Source organism: Corythoichthys intestinalis, chromosome 6 (genome assembly GCF_030265065.1).
Source record: "Corythoichthys intestinalis isolate RoL2023-P3 chromosome 6, ASM3026506v1, whole genome shotgun sequence".
Taxonomy (NCBI): domain Eukaryota; kingdom Metazoa; phylum Chordata; class Actinopteri; order Syngnathiformes; family Syngnathidae; genus Corythoichthys; species Corythoichthys intestinalis.
Window position 1 is genome coordinate 46,171,622 of NC_080400.1, and position 27,663 is coordinate 46,199,284.

Consider the following 27,663-nt stretch of genomic DNA (forward strand, 5'->3'; position numbering starts at 1 on the left):
GTAGGCGAACTTGCACAATTGGTGGTTGACTAAATACTTATTTGCCCCACTGTATACATCCTTGTCCCCTCAGCAGTCGGTCCCAGGGCATATAAAGACAAACACTCACTTTCTCATACACTTATGGGCAATTTTGAGTTCTCACTTAACCTGACATCCATTCTAAAATTACAAATTAAAAAAATCCTGTAGAAACCCTGCAGGAACATGGAGAGCCCATGCAAACTTCATTCATTCGAGATTTCTTTTAATATGAGTTGTAAGTGCATGGTCGGTAGCTGAAGAAGGTTGGGTGAGGGGGGATGGATAAAAGAGAGGACATTCCACCCTTCCTGTCAATCAGTGCTACCAGAAGGGTCGCAAGAGAAACAAGTAAAATGTCGCACCGCAGAGTGGGTTTCTACCTTAGTGATAAGAAACGGAAAAGGATGAATCTGGATGCCTTCGCAGAGCTTTGTGCGTAAGTTCGCTGACTGTCATTATTTGGATATCAGATTCATTTACGATTGTATCTTCAGATTCCATGCAAATTACAACTAAAGTTCAACCACAGCAGGGCTCTGATAACTGAGAATAAATTATAAATAAATTTAACAAGCTCAATGACTGTATTCCTACAGTATTTGAGGATTAATGTGTGTTTGTCATGTATAACAATAAAACAACTCCAGAATAGAATACGAACCAATTCATTTTGTTCATACAGGGAGCATGGAGTGGAGGTGGTGGAGGTAAATGTTTTTGCATTGTGTATTAAGGCAGGGGCATTATATCTCACACTGAGTATTTGTAGTTCATGTAGGATTAGTGTTTTGTCTGCATATGTTTTCTTGGATATTGTATGTGTGTCTGTATAAAATGCTTGTAGATGGATAGAGTTGTCTGTTTGTTTACTCATGCACACGAACCTGCTCAAATGTTGTTTAAATCTCAAATATAAATACAACATTTTACTCCATTTTACACCCGCAGTCACAGGTGTCACATACAGATGTCTGCATTTTGGATTATCCATGTCACAGCCACCTGCAGCCACCTTCCATTATTAACTTTCTGTGCTTTTACAGAAAGTTTTGAGTGTTGTAATTACAATGCCCTGTGCCAAGAATATGGCGAATATGGGGAATAAAGTGTTTTTCAATCAATAGAAAACAGAATGTTTGCTTTTTCTTCTGCAGATTGATCTTACACAGCCACTAGAACCTCAAGGACCCTTCGATGTCATAGTTCACAAGCTGTCTGATGTCATTGTTGAGGCGGAGCATGACAGTCAATCCAAGCAGCTCTTGGTCAATTTCCAGGTGGAGCTAGAAAGAACTACATCACACCAGAATGTTGCTGTAATGTAAAACAATATGAAATTGAACCTCATTACTTGTTCCCCATTTCCATACTTCTGCTAGCTACAGTCAGGGCTGTCAACAGACTTGCAGGGGCATGGAGACAAGAGACCATTATAGGGGCCCCTCAACCCCTGCCACCGACTTATCACGACAACATACACAGCAATTTTACTGTTTTGCAAGCAATGACAGTGTAAATTTTCAAATTATTTAATTTGAGATGGACAGTTAAATTTAACAGACTGTAATGTGATGTGACAAACTATGAAGAAACAATTTCCATCTATTATTCCACGTAGGCTACAATACAATATAACTGAGAGTGCTATGCCTGCCTGATAAGCAAAAAAACAGTATAACTAAAGATCCTGTGCCTGCCCCCTCCACATCCCTGGGGTTATCAAACCCTCAAACAGTGATCTGCCTAGATTTTTTGACAGCAAAGCCATTTATAACATCAGTGAAATCCAGTTTTTGAGCAAACTCACGCTCCATGGAGCGCATGGCTAGGTTGTTAACAGGCTCGTTTGTGCTGTTTCGGCGATGGATTCGTATTAGCGTTTGCTTTATTGCTATATACAGTATATTGCTATATGCCATGTTTAGAGTTTATAACAATGACAGATTTTAATTTCCCGCTTCAGGGCACGTACGAAGTGTGTGTGTATGTGTGTGTGTGTGTGTGGGGGGGGGGGGGGGGGGGGGTGGGGGGGTGCAAAAAAAGGAAAAAATATATATTTGAAATATTTAATATGTTAAAGTTTTTAAGTATATATCGAGTAGAACATAATATTTAATCAGACAATGATTTAAATAAAAAAGAAATATGTGAATGTAAAGTAAAATTAATTAAGGGTCATTCAGGGGCCCCTATGATCCTGAGGCCCGGGACAACATACCTGGTTGCCCCCCATTGTCGACGGGCTTGGCTACAGTATTAACTCATTGGCTGCTGTTGACGGCAACGGACATCAAATTCATTTTGTGTAACTTTAAAATGGAGAATTTATTACATACAGTAGGTAAGCAATTTGGAATTTAGTGTGAAAGTGATATGTTCTGCTGTGTTACATTTCAGAGCTATGTGTCAGCTCATACAAGGACAGTTCTTCTGGATCCCATCCCTGCCATGAGCCAAATTCTAGACCGCTTTTCCTCTTACCGTATCATGGGCAAGCTGCACAATTCACTCCGAGGTCTCATCTTTAGTCCTAATAATAGTGCAGTAGTACACTTATGTTGTCGATATGAATGAAGTGTGGTGTTCCTTTCATTTATTGTTTGACAGACTGGCATATTTGCAGTCCTCCATATGTCGAGGTCCACAGTGCCAGTGACATGCCATTCATTCAACAGAACGTGACCAGTCAGAACCTTAGCTTTCCTCTCAGTATGTATTCTAAAATGCCCTCAGACTCCTTTTAGATGCACACTTGTTATTGTTCAGTTTCTATGGCGGTTTCAATTGCCTCGTCTTGCTTGGTTGTTAGATGCTTGCAAGTAGAGGCAAGTGATGCTACTTTACTTCTTTTTTTTCTCTGCTGGACAGTTTGTAAAACAAGAGTGGCACATGGTTCTCTTTCCCATGAAGTAAGTGCAGACATGTTATAGTAAATCATTAACATTTGTAGATTCTGCCTTTTCTTTATAATTGTGCTTTGTCAATGCGCCCTGTGTGTAGATGTCGCTAATCTTTAGTGCGGCAAGTCTGGCGGAGATCCATCCACCGTGTGTCCTCCAGAGTTTTGTCAACCATGGAGCAGTACTGCACAAGGTGTTTGTGATCGGAGAAAAACACTTCTGTGTTGAAAGGCCCTCACTTAAGAACTTCCCTTCTGGGCCATGTGGTTAGTCAGAAAAAGCAACAATGTTTCACTTTTTCCCCTTACTAATTCTCATTTACTCCCTCGAATTCCCATCCTATCAGGGTCTGGTTCTGCTATCGCATCATTTTCTATTTGTACCCTATTCACACTGCAGCTGTGGTTTTTTCTCTGCCTGCAGAAAGAGAGACCATCTTCTTTAACAGCCAGCAAGTATCCAAACCAGAGTCAAGCTGTGATCTTACGGCTGTGAGTAAATGAAAATCTGATTTTAAAGGGTTGTATGCAAATTTTTTTTTTTACTGATAATCTACTAAAATGTGCTTTACTAACTATTTCAGTGCCAGTGGCGACAATAAACAACTAATCATGTTTTCGTCCTTCTGTTGTGGATTTATATGAGTTTGTCACTAGTAGGTGGTCAATCCATTTGAAGTGAGAGGGCTGTCAGCAAATGAACAATCATTCATTTGCTGCCATGCCTCCCAGTTCAAATGGATTGGACGTCTAGTCCCATCAAACGCAGCCTAGGCCTTTGAATCAATTCTTGCTTAATGCGCTATTCACAACCTCCCTGCGACTGACTGGTGGCCAGGCCTTCCTTACACTGCAAATTTATAACGTCATAATCAGGTTATTTATCTTAAATCTCGTCAGATAATTCTCTCCATCTTGTTTTGACTGTTAAAAACTAGTTAACAGATTAATGTGTCAGTTTATTCCACTTACTTTAAGTAAATATGACTATTTGTTCTTATTAAGCCCGTACATCTAAAACAAGGGTCCCCAAACTTTTTCTTGTGAGGGCCACATAACTTTTCCCTTCTCTGATGAGGGGCCGGGGTCAGTTTGTAACAGAAAAAGTGTGACGATTGCAGGAGTGCCTAAATGTAAAAAAATTTGTTTTTCAGAAAGCAATAATCAAATAACCCTTTCTGAATTCTTCACGGATCAAAAGTAAATAAAATAAAAATAATAATATAATATAATAATAATAAATAATAATAACACAATAATCAAATAGATAATAACCAAATAACAAATAACCCTCTCTGAGTTCTTCACAGAAAAAGGCCAGAAATAAATAACACTATTGAGAAAAAAAAAAAAAAAAAATCAAAATGCTCTCTGGTATTGCTCAGGGGGCCGGACCAAATGTGGAGGCGGGACGTATCCGGCCCGCGGGCCGTAGTTTGGGGACCCCTGATCTAAAAGTTGGGCTTTTTTTTTTTTTTTTTTTTTTTACCTAAATCAAAATTTGCTTTCAAATAATGTTTCGAACAATATCTATTCTTGAATTCATCACATTTCTGAAATTTCAAAGTTTTTTTTAAAGATTTAATATAGTAATTTATTGCTTAAAATAAGTCTTATAAACTTATTGTCCTCTAGCTATTTTTCTTAGTTCAAGAAATCTGAGTAAAATTTACTTGAAGCACTGGCAGATAATTTCACTTATTTCGAATAGATTTACGCTGAAAACAAGGGAATTTAACTAGTTTTAAGGAGGTATGTTTTTGCAGTGCAGCAATTGCGGTTGGTGTTCACTAAATTCTGACTGGGCAGCACAGGTAGTTCCGTTTTGTAGTTATGTTACAGCGTCCCCAAAAATCGAAACATTTAAAGGGAACCTCGGATTTAAAGACTTATAGGCTTAATAAGCCACAATTGTTCTCTTTTACTGAAATATGTTATTAGAAACACAAAATATTGCCACTGATTTAAAAATCTATAATATTTAGTACATGTTTTGATCTATGGAGGGCGCCATGTTTTATGCGCGCAATGGAGGCTCGGGGTGATGACGTAGTTTGTCAATGTCACTAGATGAACACTACCGGTGTTCTGCAATTCCCTCTACGTGACGAGACGTCCAGCACATGTGCACATCGGTTAAAAGCGGCGACTACTTACTATTTGTGTTTTTATTGAGTCTTTTCATTGCCTCAAAAATACTTTTTGCATGTTTTCCCTCTCTTGTGTTTTCTCTTGTAGCTTTAAAGCAGATTGTTGATCTGTTGACCACATTAGTCATGTAGCATATTTAAACCACCCTTATTGAATATTACTACGTTTAAGTATTTTCTTAAGGCATCTTTAGTATATTCTGTCTGTATGCATCTATACAAAACAAGCTGAAAGAGCACGGTAGTACTTTGGGAGTCAAATTCGCCTCTTGTAGACGTTTCGCCGGTGCAGCATATTTTGGCAGAACACCAGTTTTGTCATACTCTCGTCTCATCATCCCGTTGGAGGAATCTGACCTTTTAACCAGATTGCCGGAATCACGCCAGCCAAACTGCCGGACCCGCGCTGGCGCAGCTCCAGTGACCCAGGCCGTCGAGAACCTGACAACCCGGCCAAAAGGCCAAATTTTGCGTGTTCACCTTAGTCTTAACCCCTTGTACTGACTCCATTTTGAAAGCTGGAAAAAGGCTTTGAAGCACAGGTTGACAAATTATTCAGGTCGAAAGCGATCAAAAGGCAAGGTGAAAAAGAAACAGACTCAGGCGAGGGGGCAGACTCGTTCCAAGGTCACCATATCACAAGTCAACAAAAGGTTCGTGAGAAAAAAATGACAATGCTTAGTTAAACATTCAGTCTTTTGAAGGCTCACGCAGGACGGGCCCTGGGCAGGAAGAAGGGTGTGATTAGAATAATCTTCTATCGCAGTTTGGGCTGTTTAATTCGTGCTTCACAGTTGCTGAGTCAACGTTACTGGGGCAACCACAGTGGGAGATTTTGCCCAACTCAGCGTCAAAGGGGTGCTTGGAGTCTTATCAGTCGTGTTATCAGTTGGATATCGGGCACTCTCCGGTGTTCCTTGTGTTGGGACAGGACGTCCCGCCATTTGTTCTGGACTGTCCGGAAGAACTGACGTGGAGGCGTGGGCTTGTAGATGGATTGTCTATCGTCAATCTTGCTCAGTCAGCTGCATGACGCACACGTTGGACTTCCGTAATAAGAAGGCGTGTATCTCTTACGCCCTATATTCTGCTTGTTTTCCTTTAACTATGGTATAAGTGCTATTTATTTTATATTGGGTGTGTTAGAGTAATACAAACAGTCAAACAGTAAATACGAGAAAAGATACTATTCCCTGATTGATTATAATAAGTGTGTTAGAGTAATACGAACAGTCAATCGGTAAATACAACATACTATTCCCTCACCGTCTCTCCTGTTCATTTTGCTTTTGCATCTCGTTTTGTGAAACATCGACAGTGCTGTCATGCTAATTGATGTTCCTCACGGGTTCAAATTGAAAGGGTTGAAAAGATGGCATGTTTATGTCGCGAGAGTCATACTAAGGGAAGCCCGGCAGCGTAACCATGTGACGTCACCGTCCTGTGACGTCAACAACAATAGCAACCTACTAGTTAAACTAATTTTACAAATTGTGTAAAAACGAAAACATAAAGAGGGTTTTCAATATCAAATTATTTGAACTCATAATAACATTTATCTTTTAAGAACTGCCAGTCTTTCTATCCGTGGATCCCTTTAAAACCGAGATTGGGGTTTATGCATGTTCTAGGACCTTTAACAGTCGTATTTAAGCCCTTTTATGGGATTTTAGGACAATTGTAGACATTTTAAGGCCTTAAATTCAAATGATTGGATTTAAGACTTTGCATATAGGCTGCCCTTAAGTAAATCATTGTACTGTTTTTATTTAACACAATATCCCGACTTCATTGGAATTAGAATAATGTATCACACTATAGTTTTCTGTATTGATCAAGGATGTATATCTCCAACATTTTATGAAAAAATGAGTTCCTCACTTAAAAGATATGTCTCCCTTCCCCAAGCTGGATGAGCAAATGTCCTGCATGCCTCCTCCCAGCAGTGAGGCTGTGGCAGCCCTGGTCAGAGAACTGCGCGTTCAGCTGGGCATGGCTCTCTTTGGTGTGGATGTCATCATCAATATCCACACATACACCCTTACTGTAATTGACATCAACGTCTTTCCAGGTAAATTCAACAGTCACATTCAAACGCAAGGCATACTTAGAAAGAAGTGTTATTTTCTCTTGTCAGGCTATGAGGGCGTGCCCCAGTTTTTCACTTCCCTGCTCAGCCACATTGAGTCAGTGTTGGACAAACAAGCTTCTGTTGGCTCAAATGAGACAGCCAAGGTGAAAGGGGTGACATCCACTGATGCAAGTGGGCTGTGAGACGTCTCAGCAGCATCGGTGCACAAAGGCGTCTACCATCTAAGTTTAAAAATTTGAAATAGATCAATAGTATAGGTGATGTGAAGTGACTCTAATCACAAGATTAAAAAGGGAGGAAAGCAAGTGTGTTTATATACTTTTATTGATTCACGGTTATTATAGAAGACAAAGCAGGCACAAAACACAGCATTCTATTGGCCAGTAATATTACATTGTTGCCCTGCATTTATACTAGTTTTTGATGTGGTTAATTTCCCTAAAAGCAAGACATATCATTTTACATTGCTGGTTAATACATCATGATCTAGAATATCACACATATATACAAAAACAATTCGAAAGTACAATTCTTTGTGTTTTGAAGTCACCAAACATCTCATTGGAATGAATCGTACCATCATTCCTATTATTATTTGTGTTCACGGATTGTGACTAGGCTGTATAGAAAATACATCAAACAAATTAGATGTGCACTTTAATTACGTATTAAAATACCTGCTATATTGGCTTACTTATGATTCATTATTGCATGTGCCGCAGTGTTTTGCAGTTAACAGTCTCTTGGTAACCCTGTTAAATGTGTACCTTGTGCAATTTGACGCAGAGTCCATATGGGGGCGCTTTTGTATCCTATTTCGTATGACCTTGGCGCAATGATATTTACACTAGCACAAAGTCAAGACAGCAACCACTGAGCGATTATTGCGATTAATATCAGCGTTGGTGTTGCGAAAAGACAAGAAAATGGCTTAAAGTGTCCTCTTCATCTCTGCTTCCTTGGCTTATTAAGAGTGCAAAACTATCTGCCCCTCAAGTGACACGTTTGGGACCTTGTGCAATCCTACACTTGACATACTTATCAGCATACTACATCGATTTGTGTCACATTTTTCACTAACAACAGTCAGATTTTAACAGTACACCAGCCTAGTGAAACAATCTTATTTCTTCAAAGAATAAATGACTTATCCTTAGGTATGAATGTAATTTACACATAACAGTCATTACACGTTATATATATAGCTATCGATTATTGCACAAAAGAAATTTTTAAAGCACATACTGTAAATTGCTTATGGAGAATCCTTTGTAAAATCTGAGGCACGAAGCACTGAGTGCCTATTTTCATGGCTCAGCACTTGAAGATGCAGTGTGAAGTTTCTAAGTAGAAATGGCATTTAAATAGAAGAGCGGAATGTTTGCATCAATGATAGTTTACAAAAGATTCCACCTGTCATCTCAATATTTACATGTTATGACGCCAGGCCCAGTAAGCAAACTTCAGAGTCGCAATAGAGCTCTTAAGTATCCTAGAATTAGTATTGAACAATCATTTTTCAACCAAAGGGACATCGAGGCTGTAAATGCGATTCAGGGAAGCTGACTGTGTGAAGGAGAATGCAACAATGGGCGTCTGTGGGGGTGTGTGTTTATCCTCTCCGCAGCTCTCTCAGCTGTTCGGCAGCTTGTCGAAATTGTGCTTCAACCTCCAGCAGCTCCTGCGGATGTAAGCGAGAGGAAACGTGACCCATTTATGCAGAGGGTTTCGCATTGCAGTCTTCGTGTTGAATGGAAACATTTACTGTATATTGTGTTGTATGCAAAGCAAAACACAAAGGTTTGATGACATCACCGGCATCATTAATGTGCTACGTTAACAGGGTTTCTGCAGGTATCAGCAAATCTCATTTAATGCTTTTTAATGGCACTTTCAAATCCCATGCCCGACTGCAGATAGTTTCACACACACAAAGTGTACTTATAGTTGTCCATTAATGACTTTTCAACAGATATCCCGATATTGTCCAACTCCAAAAATCAGATACAGATATACAGTGTATCACAAAAGTGAGTACACTCCTCGCATTTCTGCAGATATTTAAGTAATCTTTTCATGGGACAACACTGACAACATGACACTTTGACACAATGAAAAGTAGTCTGTGTGCAGCTTATATAATAGAGTTCATTTATTTTCCCCTCAAAATAACTCAAAATATAGCCATTAATATCCAAACCCCTGGCAACAAAAGTGAGTACTTAGAAACTATGTACATCCCTAAATGTCCAAATTGAGTTCTGCTTGTCATTTTCCCTCCAAATTGTCATGTGACTCATTACAGGAGTGCTGTCAGTATTGCTGCAGAGATGGAAGAGGTGGGGGGTCAGCCTGTTAGTCCTCAGACCATACGCCGCACTATACATCAATTTGGTGTGCATGGCTGTCACCCCAGGAGCAAGCCTCTTCTGAAGACGGTACACAAGAAAGCCCGCAAACAGTTTGCTGAAGACACGTAAACAAAGCACATGGATTACTGGAACCATGTCCTATGGTCTGATGAATCGGGCGGGCTTTCTTCACACCAATTTGATGTAGAGTGCAGCGTACGGTCTGAGCACTAACAGGCTGACCCCACCTGTTCAATCTCTGCAGCAATGCTGACAGCACTCCTGTAACGATTAACATTACATTTTGGAGGGAAAATGACAAGCAGTACTCAATTTGGACATTTAGGGATGTACATAGTTTCCAAAGGGGTGTACTCACTTTTGTTGCCAGGGGTTTGGATTAGAGCTGAAACGAGTACTCGAGCAACTCGAGTAACTCGAGTTTAAAAACTGATCCGAGTAATTTTATTCACCTCGAGTAATCGTTTATTTTGACAGCTCTAAGCATCACGTTTTGCTCGGACTACTTTTAATGCGGGACAACGCGCTGTCACGTGTGGAAAGGAAGAAGGAAAAAAAAAAAATTACTGCAGCCGACAGCCGCCACAAACGACGCAGACGTTGCTAAATACTAGCCCGCACGATGCTACGTTGGTACAGGTAGCATCTGGTGCGTCTCATAGAGATCACATGTATGTTGAACTAGATGCAAAATGACAGACTCGGCCGCGTCTGGGCAGCGTTAGTAAAAAGCCGCCATCTTAAAGCAGTAGAGCGCTAAACACTAATAAAGAGCGCTAAGCGCTGATAAATAAGATTAACGTTACTGTCGCTACTAGCTCACGTAACGTTAGCCCTGCGGAGGCTAGGTTTCAATTAATTATGACCACTGTCGATGCGTGGCTAACGTGTCTTACATACAGGCTTTAACATAACATAGCATTGTGGAGTGATGAGGGTGTAAAATAAAAACTTAATCATGCTAACTATCAATTTTAGCTCAGTAGTCATTGCTGGATAAAAACACCAAGTAGCACTGGTCCCTAATGTGCTCCAATACAGCCTGTATCATACATTTATTTTGAACACTGCAAAAACTAAAAATCCTATCAGGACTTACCGTTTAGACTAACTTAAAACTTAACTAGAACTTAAAAATGGCTTGACTCAAATAGAAATTCAATTGAAACACGTGGGAAAAAATCCTAACTTTTAAGTGATGTGTGTCATGAAGCGTAACGGCATTTTTAGGTAAGATATATATATAAAAAATTTTTAATAAGATCAAAAAGTTTTTTGAGTGAAAGCAGTGAATTAGTCTTTTTTTTTTTTTTTTTAATTCTAGTTACATCTGAGATGCAATTGTTGGCTGTTTTCAACAATGTACATCGAAAATAAAGACATTGATTGACTGAAATTGGTTCAAGATTAGATGAAATGTCTTGTTTTCTCATGTATATTTATAATTGCTCTTCACCTAAAAATATATGTTTTATCCGATTACTCGATTAATCGATAGAATTTTCAGTCGATTACTCGATTACTAAAATATTCGATAGCTGCAGCCCTAGTTTGGATATTAATGGCTATATTTTGAGTTATTTTGAGGGGAAAATAAATGAACTCTATTATATAAGCTGCACACAGACTACTTTTCATTGTGTCACAAGTGTCATTTTGTCAGTGTTGTCCCATGAAAAGATGACTTAAATATCTGCAGAAATGCGAGGGGTGTACTCACTTTTGTGATACACTGTATATCTGTATCTGATTTTTTTTCTAACCCTAACCGTTGCCAGGGGTTTCGATATTAATGGCTATATTTTGAGTTATTTTGAGGGGAAGATTAATTAACTCTATTATATAAGCTTAACACAGACTACTTTTCATTGTGTCAAAGTGTCATTTTGTCAGTGTTGTCCCATGAAAAGATATACCGTATTGGCCCGAATATAAGACTTTTTTTGCATTGATATAAGACTGAAAAAGTGGGCGTAGTCTTATATTCGGGGTCTATACATTATACCCATTCACAACGCTAGATGGCGCTGGATATCATTAAAGCAAATGCTGAACTTGAGGAGTAATGTTCTGTCATGACAGATCTCAGCTACTGTCAAGTGTAACAAGTTTGCATTATTTAATTGCAATTTTATTCCTTATTCAGATTTTCTCACTTTGATGGTTAATGCAGTTATTGCAATTTTGTTGTTTTATCACAATAGATTGGTTTATTTACATTTCAAAAACCAGAAGCCATTCATTTACGAAGGTGATTGCACTTTAGTTTACATATTTAAATGTACAGGTATTAAGATTTGAATGTAGAAAATAACATGCTTTTTATCTCAAATATATTGTTATAATCATTTGTTTCAGATGTACTCTAATTATTTTCTGTATAAAAATTAATTTGGTGTTAAAAAAGTCTTTTTTTCAAACTTGAGTTTTGAAAAAGGGGGTCGTCTTATAATCAGGGCCGTCTTATATTCGGGCCAATACGGTACTTAATATCTGCAGAAATGCGAGGGGTGTACTCACTTTTGTGATACACTGTAAAACCAATACCGATAAATTCGGTCATGGACTTGACATATTATTGCTAATTTTATTGTGATGCCTCATTGGATACTTTAATAATGATCAATGTAACAACTTCAAGGTTTCCCAATACACATTCTGTGGAAAAATAAGAGAACAACTTCAAATGAAGTTATGGGAGGAAGTGCCTATATTGCATGACTATATTTATTGTTTAAATCAAAATAATGCAAACATCAGTTTTTTTGATCAAGTGCAAGTGCAAAGTGCCAATAACGCACTGCCATATCACATACCTATGGCTCACACAGTGCTTCAGGCACACAGTTTCAGTACAGTGGATGAGATATGTGAGGTATGTCATGAGTTTAAAATTCATTATTTTTCAATCATTTATTGTTCATTTAATTTTTGCACCATTAATGCAAATGGTCTGCTCACATAACAAATCCCAAGCATCTTAGTTTGGAGACATCTATTGGTCAATAAGCATAACTGCTGTGCTAGGCTGTGACCAGCCCTTGTACAAAGGCAAAAGGCTTTTACTTTCACTTTGAATGCAATATGCATATTGGCCCAAAATAGATGTCGATATTATTTGATATTATTTTAACATGCTTTTATCAGCCGATATTATCGCCTACCCAATATTATCAGACAACTCTAATAAATTATGTAAAAAAAAAAAAAAAAAAATTAATTAAAAAAAAAAAACATTTAACCATCAATTTCAAATCATTTTCAATGACTCAAACGTTTAATGCTTTTTAAGGCGTCCATTTTGACAAAATCCATTTCATGACTTATACTGCTTTTTAATGACCCGCATAAACCCTGGTTAATAAGGGGGCCCAAAATAATGGTAATTACTTCAACTAAATGCGAGCCATTCTGCCAAAACCAGATGTTTTTCACAGTGTAAATGATTTGTTCATCAACTCTCACCTCTAAAGTTTCACTTCAAGAGTTGCATCCTGTAGTTGGGTTTTTGAGTATGCTTTTTATAAGCAAACATTGTAATCATGCCTAGGGGGCACCATTTTCAAGCAGCTTTTATCATGTTTGCAGATTTTCAAATGCTAAATTTAATCATCTGGGTGGCTTTCATGGTTTTTAACTTCCTCAAAATCGAACGAGAAAATGAAAACATGATCAGTACGTAAAATCTATTTGAATTTGAAATAACTTTGCAATTTTAGAAAGTTTATCAAAAGCACAATAAGGAAAGCCTAAAATGGTATTTGTCAATTTTGGACCCGATTGTTTGCAGTGGAATGCTCAGAAATGTTCTTGGAAAGGGTTTCATTTTAATTGATTCTTTGACATACCTCTGCATCATCTTCATCCAAGCCGCCTTCATCATCATTATCCTCTCTGAGGTATTCATCCTCATCTTCATTCTCGCCATTTCGATTATCCTCTTCCTGTTCTTTCTCCCGCTCCCTCTCAAACTGGCGAGTGGCCTCATCGCTGGCCTTCTCCATCACTCTCTTCTGCTGCGGATTCTTCACATCTCCCGTAACCTCTGCGCGCCTCGCTTTATCACCATCTCCACCATTGTCACCTTCCTCGTCCTTGTCTTGTTCCTCATGATGACTCTGGTCCCAGCCAGCATCTCTTTTCTGTGCTTTAGCCTCCTCTTGCACTCGTTCCATCTTCCTAACCAGCTCATCCAGCTCCTCCTGCTTCTCCTTCCTCTCCCTTTCCTCGTCTGGCTTATTCTTGCTCTTCAACTCCATCAGCTCCTTCTCCACCTTCTCCTTCTCCACACTCAGCTCTTCCTCATCCGTCCTCTGATTGGCAACACTCTTCCACTGAACCTCTCCCTTGTCTTTCGTGATCTTTTGCTTTGTGTCGTCCTCCTCCTGTGCACTTTCAGGATTTTTTTGGCTTCGTCTTTCCTTCAACTCATAACGTTTTTTTTTCAACTCTCTCAGCAACTCTTTGAGCTCATCAATTCTCTCCTCTTTTTCCTTCTTGTTGATTTCTTCAGCCAGCAGCTCTTCTAGCTCCTTAGCTCTTTCCTCTTCATCATGGATCCCAGTATCATCGATTCTTGGCTCATCCATCTCTCTCTTCTTGGGGTCATATTCCACTGTTGTTTGTGTGGCACCATCACTGTCTTCATCCTCTGAATCCAAATCGCTCTCTTCATCAGCTAGATTGTAATCATACCGCTCTCTCTCTGCAATGGTCAAAAACATCTCAACTTAAAGTACACGTTGACTTAGAGTGACAAATTTTTGATTACTCCCATTTCCCGTGAGTGTGGACATCAAACATGTGATCAGTAAGACTGGAAAAAGAGTCCTACGTTATGTTTAAATGTGTTTCAATAAGTTTAAAGGAAGTGGGAGAAATAAAATTATTGAAAGATGTTTTTGCATGACACTTTACTAGTATATTGCTGATGGGTAAAAAATAAATAAATAAATAATCGCAATAAAAGGGGATTCAGTGTAGATCAGATTAAGAAAGGAAAAACATTTAGAATGAGTGAGTGCATACCATCATCAGCCAGCCTCTGCAGCTCCCTGAGCAGACCTTGGTGTCTTTGTACTTCATCAAGTTCCGCTGTGGAAAATTTGACACTTGACTTGCAATCCACACAATCAAATACTAGACAATGGCAGGGCACCAGTTTAAATTGGGGCCAGGAATTGCATTCACTGATATCTCAAAATTTAATACACGGCGTGCTCATTTGACAACAGTCGCGCAATGAACTCTACAGAAATGTAAGAATACATCGCCACACCAAGTGGCTCCTATTTGTTATCGTTTATTTATCTAAACTTCTTTTTATATTTTGGACTTTCAGATGTTTTTATTGCTTTATTGTAAGAAAAATATTTAGTGCAATTAAGACAAGGGATGTCCCCATCGCATATTTTTGCACCCGAGTCCGAGTCACCTGATTTTGAGAATCTGCCGATACCGAGTCCCGATCCGATACCGAAAAAAGTTTTTGCTAAAAAAAGTTCCAAACATGTTACGGTCCAGCTGTTCCTCCATTATAATGTGAATTATTTTTAAACAAGAATAACATAGGAAAATGCTTTTCTTTATTAAATGCTTGATTGAGTGAGTCCACTCAAATCCACTCACAATGCAGAGAACAGCCTCACACTTATACAATGAGTTGCCACAGCACACTTATGCAAGTTTAACAATTAAGCCCCTTTCAGATACACCTAAACACCGTTTAAATCCCGGGATTAAAACGGGCAGCCCTTATCTGTAAAAGCAATTTCCCGGATCAACTGACACGGAGATGACGCGAACATTTACCGAGTCGCGTCTTAGTATTAACGTCTGGGACTTTCCAGAGAAGCGGTGTGTGTGACGGCAGGCGTTAAATTCATGGGTCACAGCACAATGGCCGATGACGTAAACATCATGGCGGGCCGATCGTCACTTTCTTCGCAGTAAGACAAAAAGCGGTAAACAAACATCGCAATTATAAATATAACAAGCTGGAAATAGCTAAATTAAACTGAAAACATAACAAAATTAAATTTCCACAGGATCGTAGAGGCGAGGAGGAGAGTCCATCGTCCATCTTTGGAAATGTGTGGTTTATTTTGTTGGCAATGTTAGGGTCTGCAACTGCGAAATCAAGGTTGTACCTCAAAGCACAAAACAATGGAGAAATGGGTTTGTTAAAAGGGTTTACTAAATACAAAAAAAATACACGCAATCGCGGAAAAGGGGGAGTAACTCAATTGGTCTGCGACAGTAGGTCGACATGGATCAAAAATACTAATATATAACTAATACTAAGCGGTAGACAGAGAGCCGATAAGACAATAAAACAAATACCAGCACAACGTAGGGGATTTCAAATCAAGGGCAGCAGACGAACAAGCTAGCAAATGCACGAAATTCGATAGTACAAGGTGTCGAATGGCTCCCAGCAAGTTGATATCTCGGCACCCTTCTCTTGAATTGCCTGGGCTTAAATACAGTCTTGACGAGCTTGAATTGGCTGCAGGTACGACGTCAGGAACACTTCCACAAATGGCTCTGTAACAAAACACTATCTGACCAACAGAATGTGATAGCCAATGCTGACCAAAAATGACGTAATGTCTGGGTTATAAAATGGCGCCAGAAGCCATACGTTTTATAGTCAACACTCCAGGAAAAGGCGGAAAAGAAAGTACTGTAAACATTGCAGTACTGTAACATGTGTGAAACTTTTGTTGCAAAGGAAAGTTTTTTTTTTTTTCCGGTATCGGATCAGGACTCTGTATCACCAGATTCTCAAAATCAGGTGACCCGGACTTGGACTCAAAAATATGCGATCGGGACATCTCTACATATCAGTCTTTTTTTTTTTTTTTTTTTTCAACACTTGTGTAGTTATTAACATTGATACGACAGCAGTTTAAATGATATAAATATTTTTGAGTCTTCAAAAAAGAGCAAATATTAATGATCATAGCTATGTGATTACCCATTAAGAGATATTACCTGCTAGCTGAGGACCGCAAGCATGTTGCGACCCATCTCCATTCAGCGTTTCTTGAATGATACATTCAACCTTAAGACAAAACACACAAAGGAAAAATAATTTAAGATTTGGAATAAAAGACTGCACTAAGAGAATTGATTCCTGACCTTTGCATTATTGAGTGGTGAGATTGCTGGTCGACATCCCACTGAGGCGGAAAAAAGTAGAATTAGAGTAATCATATTTTTCAATTTCTGCCACATTGGCAAATTAACAATAAAGAACAAAAACAATGTTTTATGCTGCGTCAGAATCGCTATCAGGTAAACACTGTTCCCTTGGTGAAGTGACAGTGCAAAGAAGCTTACATCTCTCCCACTCTCCCACTGGCATAAGCCTGCAGGTAGTTTCCATCCGGGGCTAAATCTGTCGCAAATCCCTGACTGCCATTATATCATGAAAAGTAACCTTAGCCTTGCAACACTACCCTGCACACTGACAAATAAATACATCTTGATTATTTGTTTACATTTTACAATAATATTAATATTGTGATGCGCTACAAACCAAACAAAAAATTCTACCTGCTTCCCAGCACAGTTGTGTTGTTTTACAACAACAGTATTCACAGTAGGGCTAGGTGAAATGGCTTAAAAATAAGATGCCTAACATCCTCTAAACAACCCCCCCCCCCCCCCCCCCCAAAAAAAGAAAAATTACAATCTCAATCGATTTTCCCTCTTTTCAATATAAAACTCAAATAACAATAAAGTATTCAAAACTCTGGTTTAATAATGTTATTTAATACATCATTCAGTTGATGGGATTTACATGTAACAACAAAACTAAAAAATCATTTGCAAAAGATGTTAATTCCAAAACAACTAATTCTTATTTTAAAATATAAAAAAAGATTATATTTTGTAAAATAATTCAAATTTAATTTTAGAAATAATAATCTTCTCTACAACATAATGCATGCTTGATAAAAAGTCCACTCTAAACTAAAAACCTTTTTTTGGTTATGGTTATTTCACCGGAAGTACACCGTTGAATAAACATAGTACTGCGTAATAGCGTACCGCAGGAATATTATTTTTAGACTGTGACGTCACCATCGTAAACCAGAAGTGGGTCAACATAGAAGCGCCATCGCATACAACCCATGTTAGTACTGCTTGTTTTCTGCCGATAATCTTTCACAAAACAACATGCCAAGTAAACACTGCTGCTATGGAACTTGTAGAAATGACTCGAGACATTACGACATATGAAGGATGTGTGCTGCGTCACCAGTAGGTAGATGGCGAGATAGTGTGAAGCGCTTTGAGCTCCTTGAAAGGTGGAAAAGCGCTATATAAGTATAACACCATTTACCATTTACCATTTTCTTCATACGTTTCCTGAAGCCAAAAAAAAGAGTACAAAATGTGAACAATGGATCAACTTGTGCGGAAGTCCAAAACACCAGTTTAACGCCAGCAAGGTGAAGCCATTCAACATTTTGTTGGGGGCGATGATCCTACAGAGGACGAAGAGGTAAGCCATTTTTATATTTTTTACTTTTTAGCGTGGTGTTTTGCCGTGCTCACAAAAATAGCAATTTTAATTAATTAATAATTAAGACAACCAGAGGATATAATATATAAGAAAGACGGGGCATATGATGGTAAAGGATCGATTGTTGAATGTCATTGTCAGTGGCGTAAGGCAATGCACACTAGGAAAAGGTGTCGATAAAAAAGCTACCTCTGGATCAGGTCGGCTCTTTTTCCCGTCTTTGTCAGCCCTCAACCATCTCTTTAACTGAACATGTATGTTCTTCCACATCTTTACCAGTGAATTTGGCACCAGGGACATCATTTTAGGACAGAATTGGTAGGTTTAGCTCAGTACACATCTCGTTCGTACACTATTTCCCTGCATTTAGCATTAGGGAGAAACGCGAGCTTGACCCGCTTAGCAACAATTGTTAACGTCATGAACAAGCCCATCGACAGGAGGGGTGGCAACCGGGTATGCTGTCCCGGGCCTCAGGACCATAGGGGCCCCTGAATGACCCTTAATTTATTTTACTTTACATTCACATAATTTGTTTTTATTTAAATCATTTTCTGATTAAATAATGTTCTACTCGATATATACTTAAAAACTTTAATATATTAAATATTCCAAACATATATTTTTTTCCTTTTTTTGCACAACGCCCCTCCCCCCAGCCCCTCTGTCTTAGTAGAGAATGGTTTGACCCCGCTCGGGCTCACTCAAGGCTACACTACATATGTGCCCTGAAGCGGGAAATTAAAACCTGTCAAACTTATAAACTCTAAACATGTTGAGTCGTCATCAATCGGTTTCGCAGAAAAGAAAAAAAAAAAAAGAAAAAGAGATAAAGATCATAGAGGTGAACGAGAAAAAAATGAAAAAAGTTTTTTAAAGGGGGGGGGGACAAAAAGCCAGAGAATTAGGGCTAGAGTTGGCTGTGGACGGTGTAGTTAACTACAGCCGCTAACACTGAACGTTTGCATTCACGTTCTCCGTGACCAAAGCCCGATTCGAGTCTGTCACCGGCCGCTTGTAGACTATTGAGCTGCGGTATGACAAGACATGCTCGCGTTGAGCCGAGGAGAGAGAAGGTGATGGGAGATCAGAGATATATGTTAGTCTGTGGGGAGCAGGTGCGCGAGGCTGAACAAACTCGGGTCCAAAGGCTGGATTTATCTTGGGTGTACAACCCACTGTGTATTATAGCAAATGCTAATACGTAAAAGTTGATCTATGCACATTGCTACGCATTTTCTTGTCTTTGCCAGTGACTTTAGCTAGAGGAGAGCCAGTAAAGTGAAAATAAAAAACTACCTACGCTCCACCATAAACCAGGGCAGGCTTAACAACCTTGCCATGCTCTCCATTGAGCGTGAGCCTGCTCAAAAACTGGATTTCACTGATGTTATAAATTACTTTGCTGTCAAAAAAATCTAGGCGCATCACTGTTTGAGGGCTTGATAACCCCAGGGATGTGCAGGGGGCAGGCAGAGGATGTTTAGTTATACTGTTTTGTTGCTTAGCAGGCAGGTGTAACACTCTCAGTTGTATTGTACTGTAGCCTACATGAGACAATAGATGGAAACTGTTTGTTTATATTGTGTCACATCACATTACGGTCTGTTAAATTTAACTGTCCATCTAAAATTGAATAATTTGAAAATTTACACTGTCATTGCTTGCAAAGCGTTAAAAGTACTGCGTATGTTGTCGTGACAAGCCGGTGGCAGGGGTGGGGGGACCTTATAATGGTGTCTTGTCCCCGGGCCCCTGCAAGTCTGTTGACAGCTCTGGTCATGAATATTAATGAGCAAAATCGACGTGTTGCGTGTTGTACGCCATTGTGTGTACTTTACCTTGACCACGTTTAAAGCAATCACCTGCACCTTTATTAACAGCGTCCTTGTCACATACAAAACAACGTGAAATAGTTCCGCTCATTTTGTCTTGTTGTCCAAGGGAAGAGATTTTACTTCCTGTCTGGTACAGAGCATTATTATAATTATTGCAGCCACGTACAGTTCTGTCGTGCCCTTCACTTTGGTTTTGACACTCATATAAAATAATTTGCAACGGACTGTTTGACGTTGCCACCGTGAACCAATTACAAATGACTGACAAAACCGCGCTTAATAAACGAGTATTGCCATCCAGTCGTCAGCACCATTAAAATTGAACTGCAATTACTGACAGAAGGTTTTGTTAATGTTCGCCGTCAGGGGCGTTAGCAGGGACTGGGGCATTGCCCACCCACGGACACGCTCTGCCCACCCAAAGAAAACTGAATGTAGTACTAACAGCAGTCTAGGCACCGCGAATGGTATCCAATTCATATAGTACTGATGTGTTCTAAGTTTTAACCTTTGCGTTCTTACTTCCTCTTTCACCTTAAAAAAAAAAAAAAAAATGAAATGAAATGTTGGTTTGGTTCCTAGGGGGCGCTACACACATTTATGCATATTCTGATATATATATATATATATATATATATAAATATATATATATATATATATATATATATATATATATATATATATATATATATATACATACAGTGGGGTTAATAAGTATTTAGTCAACCACTAATTGTGCAAGTTCTCGCACTTGAAAATATTAGAGAGGCCTGTAATTGTCAACATGGCTAAACCTCAACCATAAGAGATAGAATGTGGAAAAAAAACAGAAAATCACATTGTTTGATTTTTAAATAATTTATTTGCAAATCATGGTGGAAAATAATTATTTGGTCAATAGCAAAAGTTCATCTCAATACTTTGTTATGTACCCTTTGTTGGCAATAACGGTGGCCAAACATTTTCTGTAACTCTTCACAAGCTTTTCACAAACTGTTGCTGGTATTTTGGCCCATTCCTCCATGCAGATCTCCTCTAGAGCAGTGATGTTTTGGGGCTGTCGTTGTGCAACACGGACTTTCAACTCCCTCCTCACCCCGTGGCGTCAAAATAATAACAAGAACGGTGAGCAAAAATCCCAGAACCACACGTGGGGACCTAGTGAATGACCCTCAAAGAGCTGGGACCACAGTAACAAAGGCTACTATCAGTAACACAATGCGCCGCCAGCGACTCAAATCCTACACTGCAAGACGTGTCCCCCTGCTGAAGAAAGTACACGTCCAGACCCGTCTGCGGTTCGCTAGAGAGAATTTGGATGATCCAGAAGAGGACTGGGAGAATGTATTATGGTCAGATGAAACCAAAATAGAACTTTTTGGTAGAAATACAGGTTCTCGTGTTTGGAGGAAAAAGAATACTGAATTGCACTATACCCACTGTGAAGCATTAGGGTGGAAACAACATGCTTTGGGGCTATTTTTTGCAAAGTGACCAGGACAATTGATCTGTGTAAAGGAAAGAATGAATGGGGCCATGTATCGATAGATTTTGCAGCCCCTAAACACTGCTCTAGAGGAGATCTGCATGGAGGAATGGGTCAAAATACCAGCAACAGTGTGTGAAAAGCTTGTGAAGAGTTACAGAAAACGTTTGGCCTTTGTTATTGCCAACAAAGGGTACATAACAAAGTATTGAGATGAACTTTTGGTATTGACCAAATACCTATTTTTCACCATGATTTGCAAATAAATTCTTTAAAAATCAAACAATGTGATTTTCTCTTCTTTTTTGTTCCACATTCTGTCTCTCATGGTTGAGGTTTAGCCATGTTGACAATTTCAGGCCTCTCTAATAGTTTCAAGTGGGAGAACTTGCACAATTAGTGGTTGACTAAATACTTATTTGCCCCACTGCATACATACATATATATATATATATAAAAAAAAATATATATATATATATATATATATATATATATATATATATATATATATATATATATATATATATATATATATATATATATATTTTTTTTTTTTTTTTTTTTTTTTTTTTTTTTTTTTTTTACATTTTATCAAAGTTTTCACCAGTGTTCACCTGGCTGTTGAGTTTGGTGAGTTTTGAAGCATTCTGAGGGGGTCAAAGTAGGGCTCAAAGTGTCGGCGGGACGAAGAATGACCGCTAGGGGGCGCTAGATAGTGTATTTGGAATTTGTGTCTTTACACAGTATCAATGATGGCGTCTGTCTTGACCTGCCTGCCGATTTTGGTTCATTTTGAAGCATTCTTAGGGGGTCAAATTGAGCTCAAAGGGGCTGCGGAACAATGAATTTAATAATAATAATAACACCGAGGAACCACAATAGGTTACCTAAAAAAAACATTGTCACCGGCATGTCCATACTGTTCAGTTATGAATATGTTCAAATAAATCAAATAAAATCAAATCGACTTTTATTTGTTTAGACCAAATCACAACAACAGTTGTCTCAAGGAAAAAACAAAACATGTTTTAAGGTGCAGTAGCCCTACGCTGGATTTTGACCTACTTGAGCATTGTAGCTTTTTTTTTTTTTTTTTTTGCCCCCCAGGTAAGATTAATGCCCACCCACATCTGGCATCCAGGTAACACCACTGCTCACAGTCATGACGTCAGCACTGTTGATTAAAGTCTTTCATGCACAAATTATGAATTATTTTTATTTATTTATTCTTTTACCCTTAGGCCTACAGTTATTATTTCCCCCCAGTCAAAATGGAAAGAACGTCTAGCGCAGTCAATGGTACTGAAATATGAGCATTCATTGCCAGTCCACCCAGTTTAAATGAATTCGACGTCTATCACTGTCAATGGCAGGAAATGTGTTAAATACTATATATATCAAATACAAAACAATGTAAGTGTTATTTGGATCCGTAACCAGAGTGTATTTCTGTTTTTATTCATTGCAATTTCATCAATTTGGCTTTTAACATTGCATAAATTCATAAATTTATTTATAATCATATAAAAATAATATTTTTTTAAAAATAAAATGACAGTTATTTAAAAAATAAAGTAGAATTTAAAAAATGATCAATAATTGTCACTTGCCCTATAAAGGGTTAAAGGTCTTAACACTGTCTAGGCTAGTGACCACTATCCCCGAAACTCCGAAAGGGTTGAGAGTGACAAACCAAACCATTTGTGCAATATTACCTACAACTTGGCTAACACCGATGAAGCGGTAATTCAACGGCAACAAACCTAAAGCTAATTATAATATTGGGAAATGTACAGAAAAATAAAGAATGTACCCACACTGTCTGACAAGTGGTAGTCTGGAGCCTTGCCTCAATGTGAGACCATAGCTGTGTCCCAATTTGGAGGGAGGATGACTATGCTGGACGCTCTAACTTATGGTGTATTCCCTGGTTGCATCATGCAAAGATTTAAAATAATTTTAAATAAAACATAACATAATATAGATTTATGAAGCAACCTCTGATTTGCTGATTTTTTTATAGCATCAAGCTAACCGTTACTAAGCACTAACACTCATATTTTGAATTAATTTTGTCGCTTTCACATATGGTGTTGGATGATCAAATAACTAAAAACACTAGTTAAAAACTAATGTGATTTCTTTTTTTTTTTTTTATAATTCATGTCTCCACTAGATACCACCATTTAAGATGTTTTTTTTTCAGCTTTTGCTGTTGCAAGAAAATCACCCAGGGATACGGCTGTTACCGGAATGCATTGCATCCTCCAAAATAGTTTCAAAACAGCCAATGAGGAGGGCCCATTCTGAGTGAGTGAGATGACAATCCTACAAGTTTAATGGACTGGGAGAGACCAGTATAGACACATTGATACAGGAAAACATGCTTGCAAAATTACTCCTCAAACTACAAATGAGAAAAACTGAAAATAATTAAACCCACACAGCATTGCGTAAGAGCAAAACCTGAACTTCAGTACTGAAAGCTAGAGATGCCGATCAATAGTCCATCATGCCACCCAATTAAATTATACTCTTCTTCACGTACTAAATGTACAGTAAACTGCATTTGAATTGGGAGGCAGGGCACAGCATAAATTGGTGGATCTGGTGCACCCTGTCCCCTTTAATAGTTTTAAGCACTTAGGAAGTATCTAACGGCTGGTACTAGAGTAACATTGGTACCAACCAATGCTACACAGTATCAGCCATGTCAGCTTTTTCTTAGAGAGTAGGATTAGCCTTACTTTGGAAAGCTGTTTGAGCATTTATTCCATACTCTTAATAGCCATCTTAAAGTCCATGGACTGTACTTGTAGTATACAGTAAGTGCACCCTTTATTCTCACTAGTAAGACTTCACTGTACTATTAAAAGGACATTCTGAATGTTTTCCCTCTACCCTGTAAGTGGTTAAAGATATAAATACTGCAACACTAACATAATGTGACCAGAACTTTACATGGAACGTGTCTTTTCAGACATGGCGCCACGAACCAGATCCTTGCCGGCGGGCTTCTTTCAGACATGACAGTGAGCTGTCGCACTCATTAGGGGTGGACTACAGACTAAATAATGACACTTCCTCAATAACAAGGTATGTTTAAAAGTAAACAAAAATACATAGTTAAATAGAAAAGGAAACACCCGCTTTTAAAGAAACTGACCTTATTGTTTTTCCGCAATCCACAAAGTGAGTTTTTATAATAATAATAATAATAATAATAATAATAATACATTTTATTTCTAGAGCGCTTTTCAAACACACAAAGACGCTTCACAAGAGACATGGAATCACAGTACGATAAAAAGGTATTAAAAGGATAAAAAATTAAAAGCACAAGAAAAAGAAGTAAAAATATGACAGCTAGGGGTTATGGTGGGTAAGAAAGAGTGAACAGGTGTGTTTTCAGTCTAGATTTGAAAAGTGATAGAGTAGATATGCTGCGGAGATCAGGGAGTAGGGAGTTCCAGAGCTGGGGGGCGCAATGACTAAAAGCTCTGGAACCAAAGGTGGAGAGGCGGACACGGGGGACGGAGAGGGGAAGAATAATGGTAGAGCGAAGTGAACGGGTTGGATTGTTTAGACGGAGTGCAATGCACACCTTTTTCGCAACTTTGTAATGATGCAGTCCTAAACTACCAAGTCTTGTCTGTTTCCATTCAAAGGTTTGCTGTTGTCATATAACAGCTTTGTCATCACCCTGTACATCACCAGTGCCTACTGCAAATGATCTGGAATTGTCACTAGGTCGCTAATAATAAAATAATATGAACCAAGTTTGGAATACTGGTGTGGCAACTACCAGTAGAATTGTAGTTTCTTTAGTGCTTTAGAGCAACTCGTTGCCATCAAGTGCACGTATTGCAAGAGACGCTGGAGAGGATAGGAGCGGTCTGATGTTACACTTTAGAGGGCCTCTGTATACAGGTTGTCCCCTGGTTACGAACGAGTTCTGTTCCTATGCAGGTGACGTAACCCGAATTTCCGTGCAAGTCGGAATTTACCATTTAAGTACTCCTAAATCTCAAAATAATTGTCCAAAAACTCCGAAAGTATTGTAAACAACATACATTCTAATATGAGTACAAATTTTTAAATCGCTGGACAGCATGATTATCCATCCATTTTTTGTCCCGCTTATCCGAGGTCAGGTCGCGGGGGCAGAAGCTTCAGAAGGGAAGCCCAGACTTCCCTCTCCCCAGCCAATTCAGCCAGCTCTTGTTGGGGGATCCCAAGTTTCCCAACTGAGGACCATTGTCTCGGATTTAGAGGTGCTGATTCTCATCCAGACTGCTTCACACTCGGCTGCGAACTGCTTAAGTAAGAGCTGAAGGTCACAGCCTGATGCAGCTAGTTCAGCCAGCTCTTCTTGGGGGATCCCAAGTCGTTCCCAAGCCAGCCGGGAGTCTTCCCAAGATGTCCTGGGTCGGCCCTGGGGCCTTCTCCCCGTGGAACGTGCCCGGAACACCTCACCAGGGAGGCGCCCCGGAGGCATCCTAATCAGATGCCCGAGCCACCTCATCTGGTCACGATTATTATTACAATACAGTTGTACCTCGACATACGATCCCTTTGACACACGATCTTTTCGACATCCGACATAAAATTTGACACGCCATTTGTTTCTACATCCGACGAAATGCTCGAAATACGACGATTCATGACAGCGTCGCAATTTCATTGTTTTCCCGCAAGACTGATGCACGGTGGATTTTTGTGAGGGAAATCAACATGGGTTCCAAGAATGTTAAAGCAGGTGGTGAAAAAAGAAAAAAAGGTGAGGCTTACCAACCAATGAAATGAAGATGGAATGATAGAAAAATATGAGCGTGGGGTGCACATCCGTGAACTGTTTGACCTCTGTTCGCCAGTCTTCATAAGTTAAGGTGACAATTATTATTCTGGTACCATCGCCAAAACTATCGCCAGCTTCGTATGGTTTTTAATTTTTTTTTTTTTTTTTTTTTTTCAGATCTTGTGCAACACAACACGCCAATTGAAATGATAGCAATAACATACGTGAAAAGAGTCAACTGCTCTCTCTCACTCTGCCGTCAGCTCGGTGGTGCGTTCAGGTAAACCACGCAAAATACACCCGCCACATTAGAACCCGATTTGTTACATTACAGGTATTATTATATTATTATTATACGTAGGTCTTAGCTCTTTGGTGGCCAAAATATGCCAGATCAGAAAAACAACAAATTGCAATTCGCCACCAGGGAGATCCAAAGAACGCAACATGCAAACAACCAGGGATTTTTAACAGATTTAGTGTAGGTTTTTGGGCTGTGGAACAAATTAATGGAATTATGTTTTCTTATGGGAAAATCCTGCTCGACATACGACCATTTCGATTTACAAACAAGGTCTTGGAACGAATTAACTTCGTATGAAGAGGTACCATTGTATTTCAATACAGTAGGTCATGATATAAAAGTGGGCCGGTCTGTGGCATGAAACTCGCGGGCTGAAAATGAGTCCCACTCCGGCCCTGATATATCTACTAAGTTATTATTATTACTGACACTACGTTTCAGGGTCATCAACATTTTTACACCCCCCCCCCGCCACAAAAGTCAAACTCCGCCTATGGTAAAAGCATAAGAAATTTGCTAACAGATGAGTGATGCGTAGTTCCGTAGACATCACCACAGCAATTTTGAAGCATTATTCTTTTGCTAATTTTTTTGCATTTTCCCCCCCCAAATTTGGTTGCTGTGGTGTCAGATTAAGAAAACAAATTTAATTCGACTTTCCAGCATCATTTGAAACATCATCCACAAGATCAAGGCATCATAGGAGATTTTGAATCAAAGATGGGAGGTAGGCCAATAAAGGTGGGTTTGGATAAGGTGCCATTCAAGCAAGAACCGCCACTGTTAATAGATCTTTTCCACTGCATGTCGCATGTATTACCTTCACATGGACGAATATACAATACCGCGCACGTGGGGTCTATCTTTTCGCCTAGTATTTGGATTCGGTGATAACTTAGCACATTTAAGGCAGACATAAAACGTCTTCAGTTGGGACATCTGAAGCATGGATCCACGCAATTTGTAGGCAAAAACTGTGAAATACGATCAACACTGACCTCCCACGGCTGCCAACAGACAAACTGCGGCTGACAGAACTCCCATAGGATCCTCAAATAGATGCTCCCTCCAGGAGATATTCTTCAAACCGCGGGCTGGATGTGGATGCCAGTCATCTCACACATACACGACAGCGTAGAGGGTGAGCGGAGAACAGCGGCGTGT

At 39.1% G+C, this 27,663-nt stretch overlaps 2 protein-coding genes across 3 annotated transcripts; one reads left to right on the forward strand and one right to left on the reverse strand.

Annotated features, from left to right (window-relative positions):
- Positions 1-7,844, forward strand: LOC130918010 (inositol-tetrakisphosphate 1-kinase-like). Of its 2 annotated transcripts, XM_057839847.1 has the most exons (9): positions 1-731; positions 1,179-1,301; positions 2,422-2,539; positions 2,632-2,733; positions 2,893-2,933; positions 3,025-3,190; positions 3,348-3,415; positions 6,982-7,144; positions 7,211-7,844. In XM_057839847.1, the coding sequence occupies exons 1-9, from the start codon at positions 603-605 to the stop codon at positions 7,345-7,347; spliced, it is 1,047 nt and encodes a 348-aa protein (XP_057695830.1). In that variant the 5' UTR covers positions 1-602; the 3' UTR covers positions 7,348-7,844. The 2 variants fall into 2 exon arrangements, with proteins under 2 accessions (XP_057695830.1, XP_057695828.1); XM_057839845.1 differs by having other exon boundaries at positions 6,982-7,844.
- On the reverse strand, positions 7,472-27,663 carry LOC130918009 (DNA ligase 1). The gene is made up of 6 exons (XM_057839844.1): positions 27,498-27,663; positions 16,681-16,721; positions 16,534-16,603; positions 14,566-14,631; positions 13,386-14,242; positions 7,472-8,846 (listed from the first exon to the last, which is right to left on the reverse strand). Exons 1-6 carry the CDS (start codon positions 27,541-27,543, stop codon positions 8,778-8,780), a joined length of 1,149 nt encoding a protein of 382 aa, XP_057695827.1. The 5' UTR covers positions 27,544-27,663; the 3' UTR covers positions 7,472-8,777.

Bases quoted from the DNA above. Each gene is read 5' to 3' on its own strand.
- LOC130918009 (XM_057839844.1), bottom strand. From the start codon at position 27,543: ATGGGAGTTCTGTCAGCCGCAGTTTGTCTGTTGGCAGCCGTGGGAG. The intron at 16,722-27,497 runs GTCAGTGTTGAT...TTTCCGCCTCAG, and splicing joins TCTGTTGGCAGCCGTGGGAG to TGGGATGTCGACCAGCAATC. The intron at 14,632-16,533 runs GTAATATCTCTT...AATTTTCCACAG, and splicing joins TTGCGGTCCTCAGCTAGCAG to CGGAACTTGATGAAGTACAA.
- LOC130918010 (XM_057839845.1), top strand. From the start codon at position 603: ATGACTGTATTCCTACAGTATTTGAGGATTAATGTGTGTTTGTCATGT. The intron at 2,540-2,631 runs GTCTCATCTTTA...ATTGTTTGACAG, and splicing joins GCTGCACAATTCACTCCGAG to ACTGGCATATTTGCAGTCCT. The intron at 3,191-3,347 runs GTTAGTCAGAAA...CTCTGCCTGCAG, and splicing joins CTTCCCTTCTGGGCCATGTG to AAAGAGAGACCATCTTCTTT.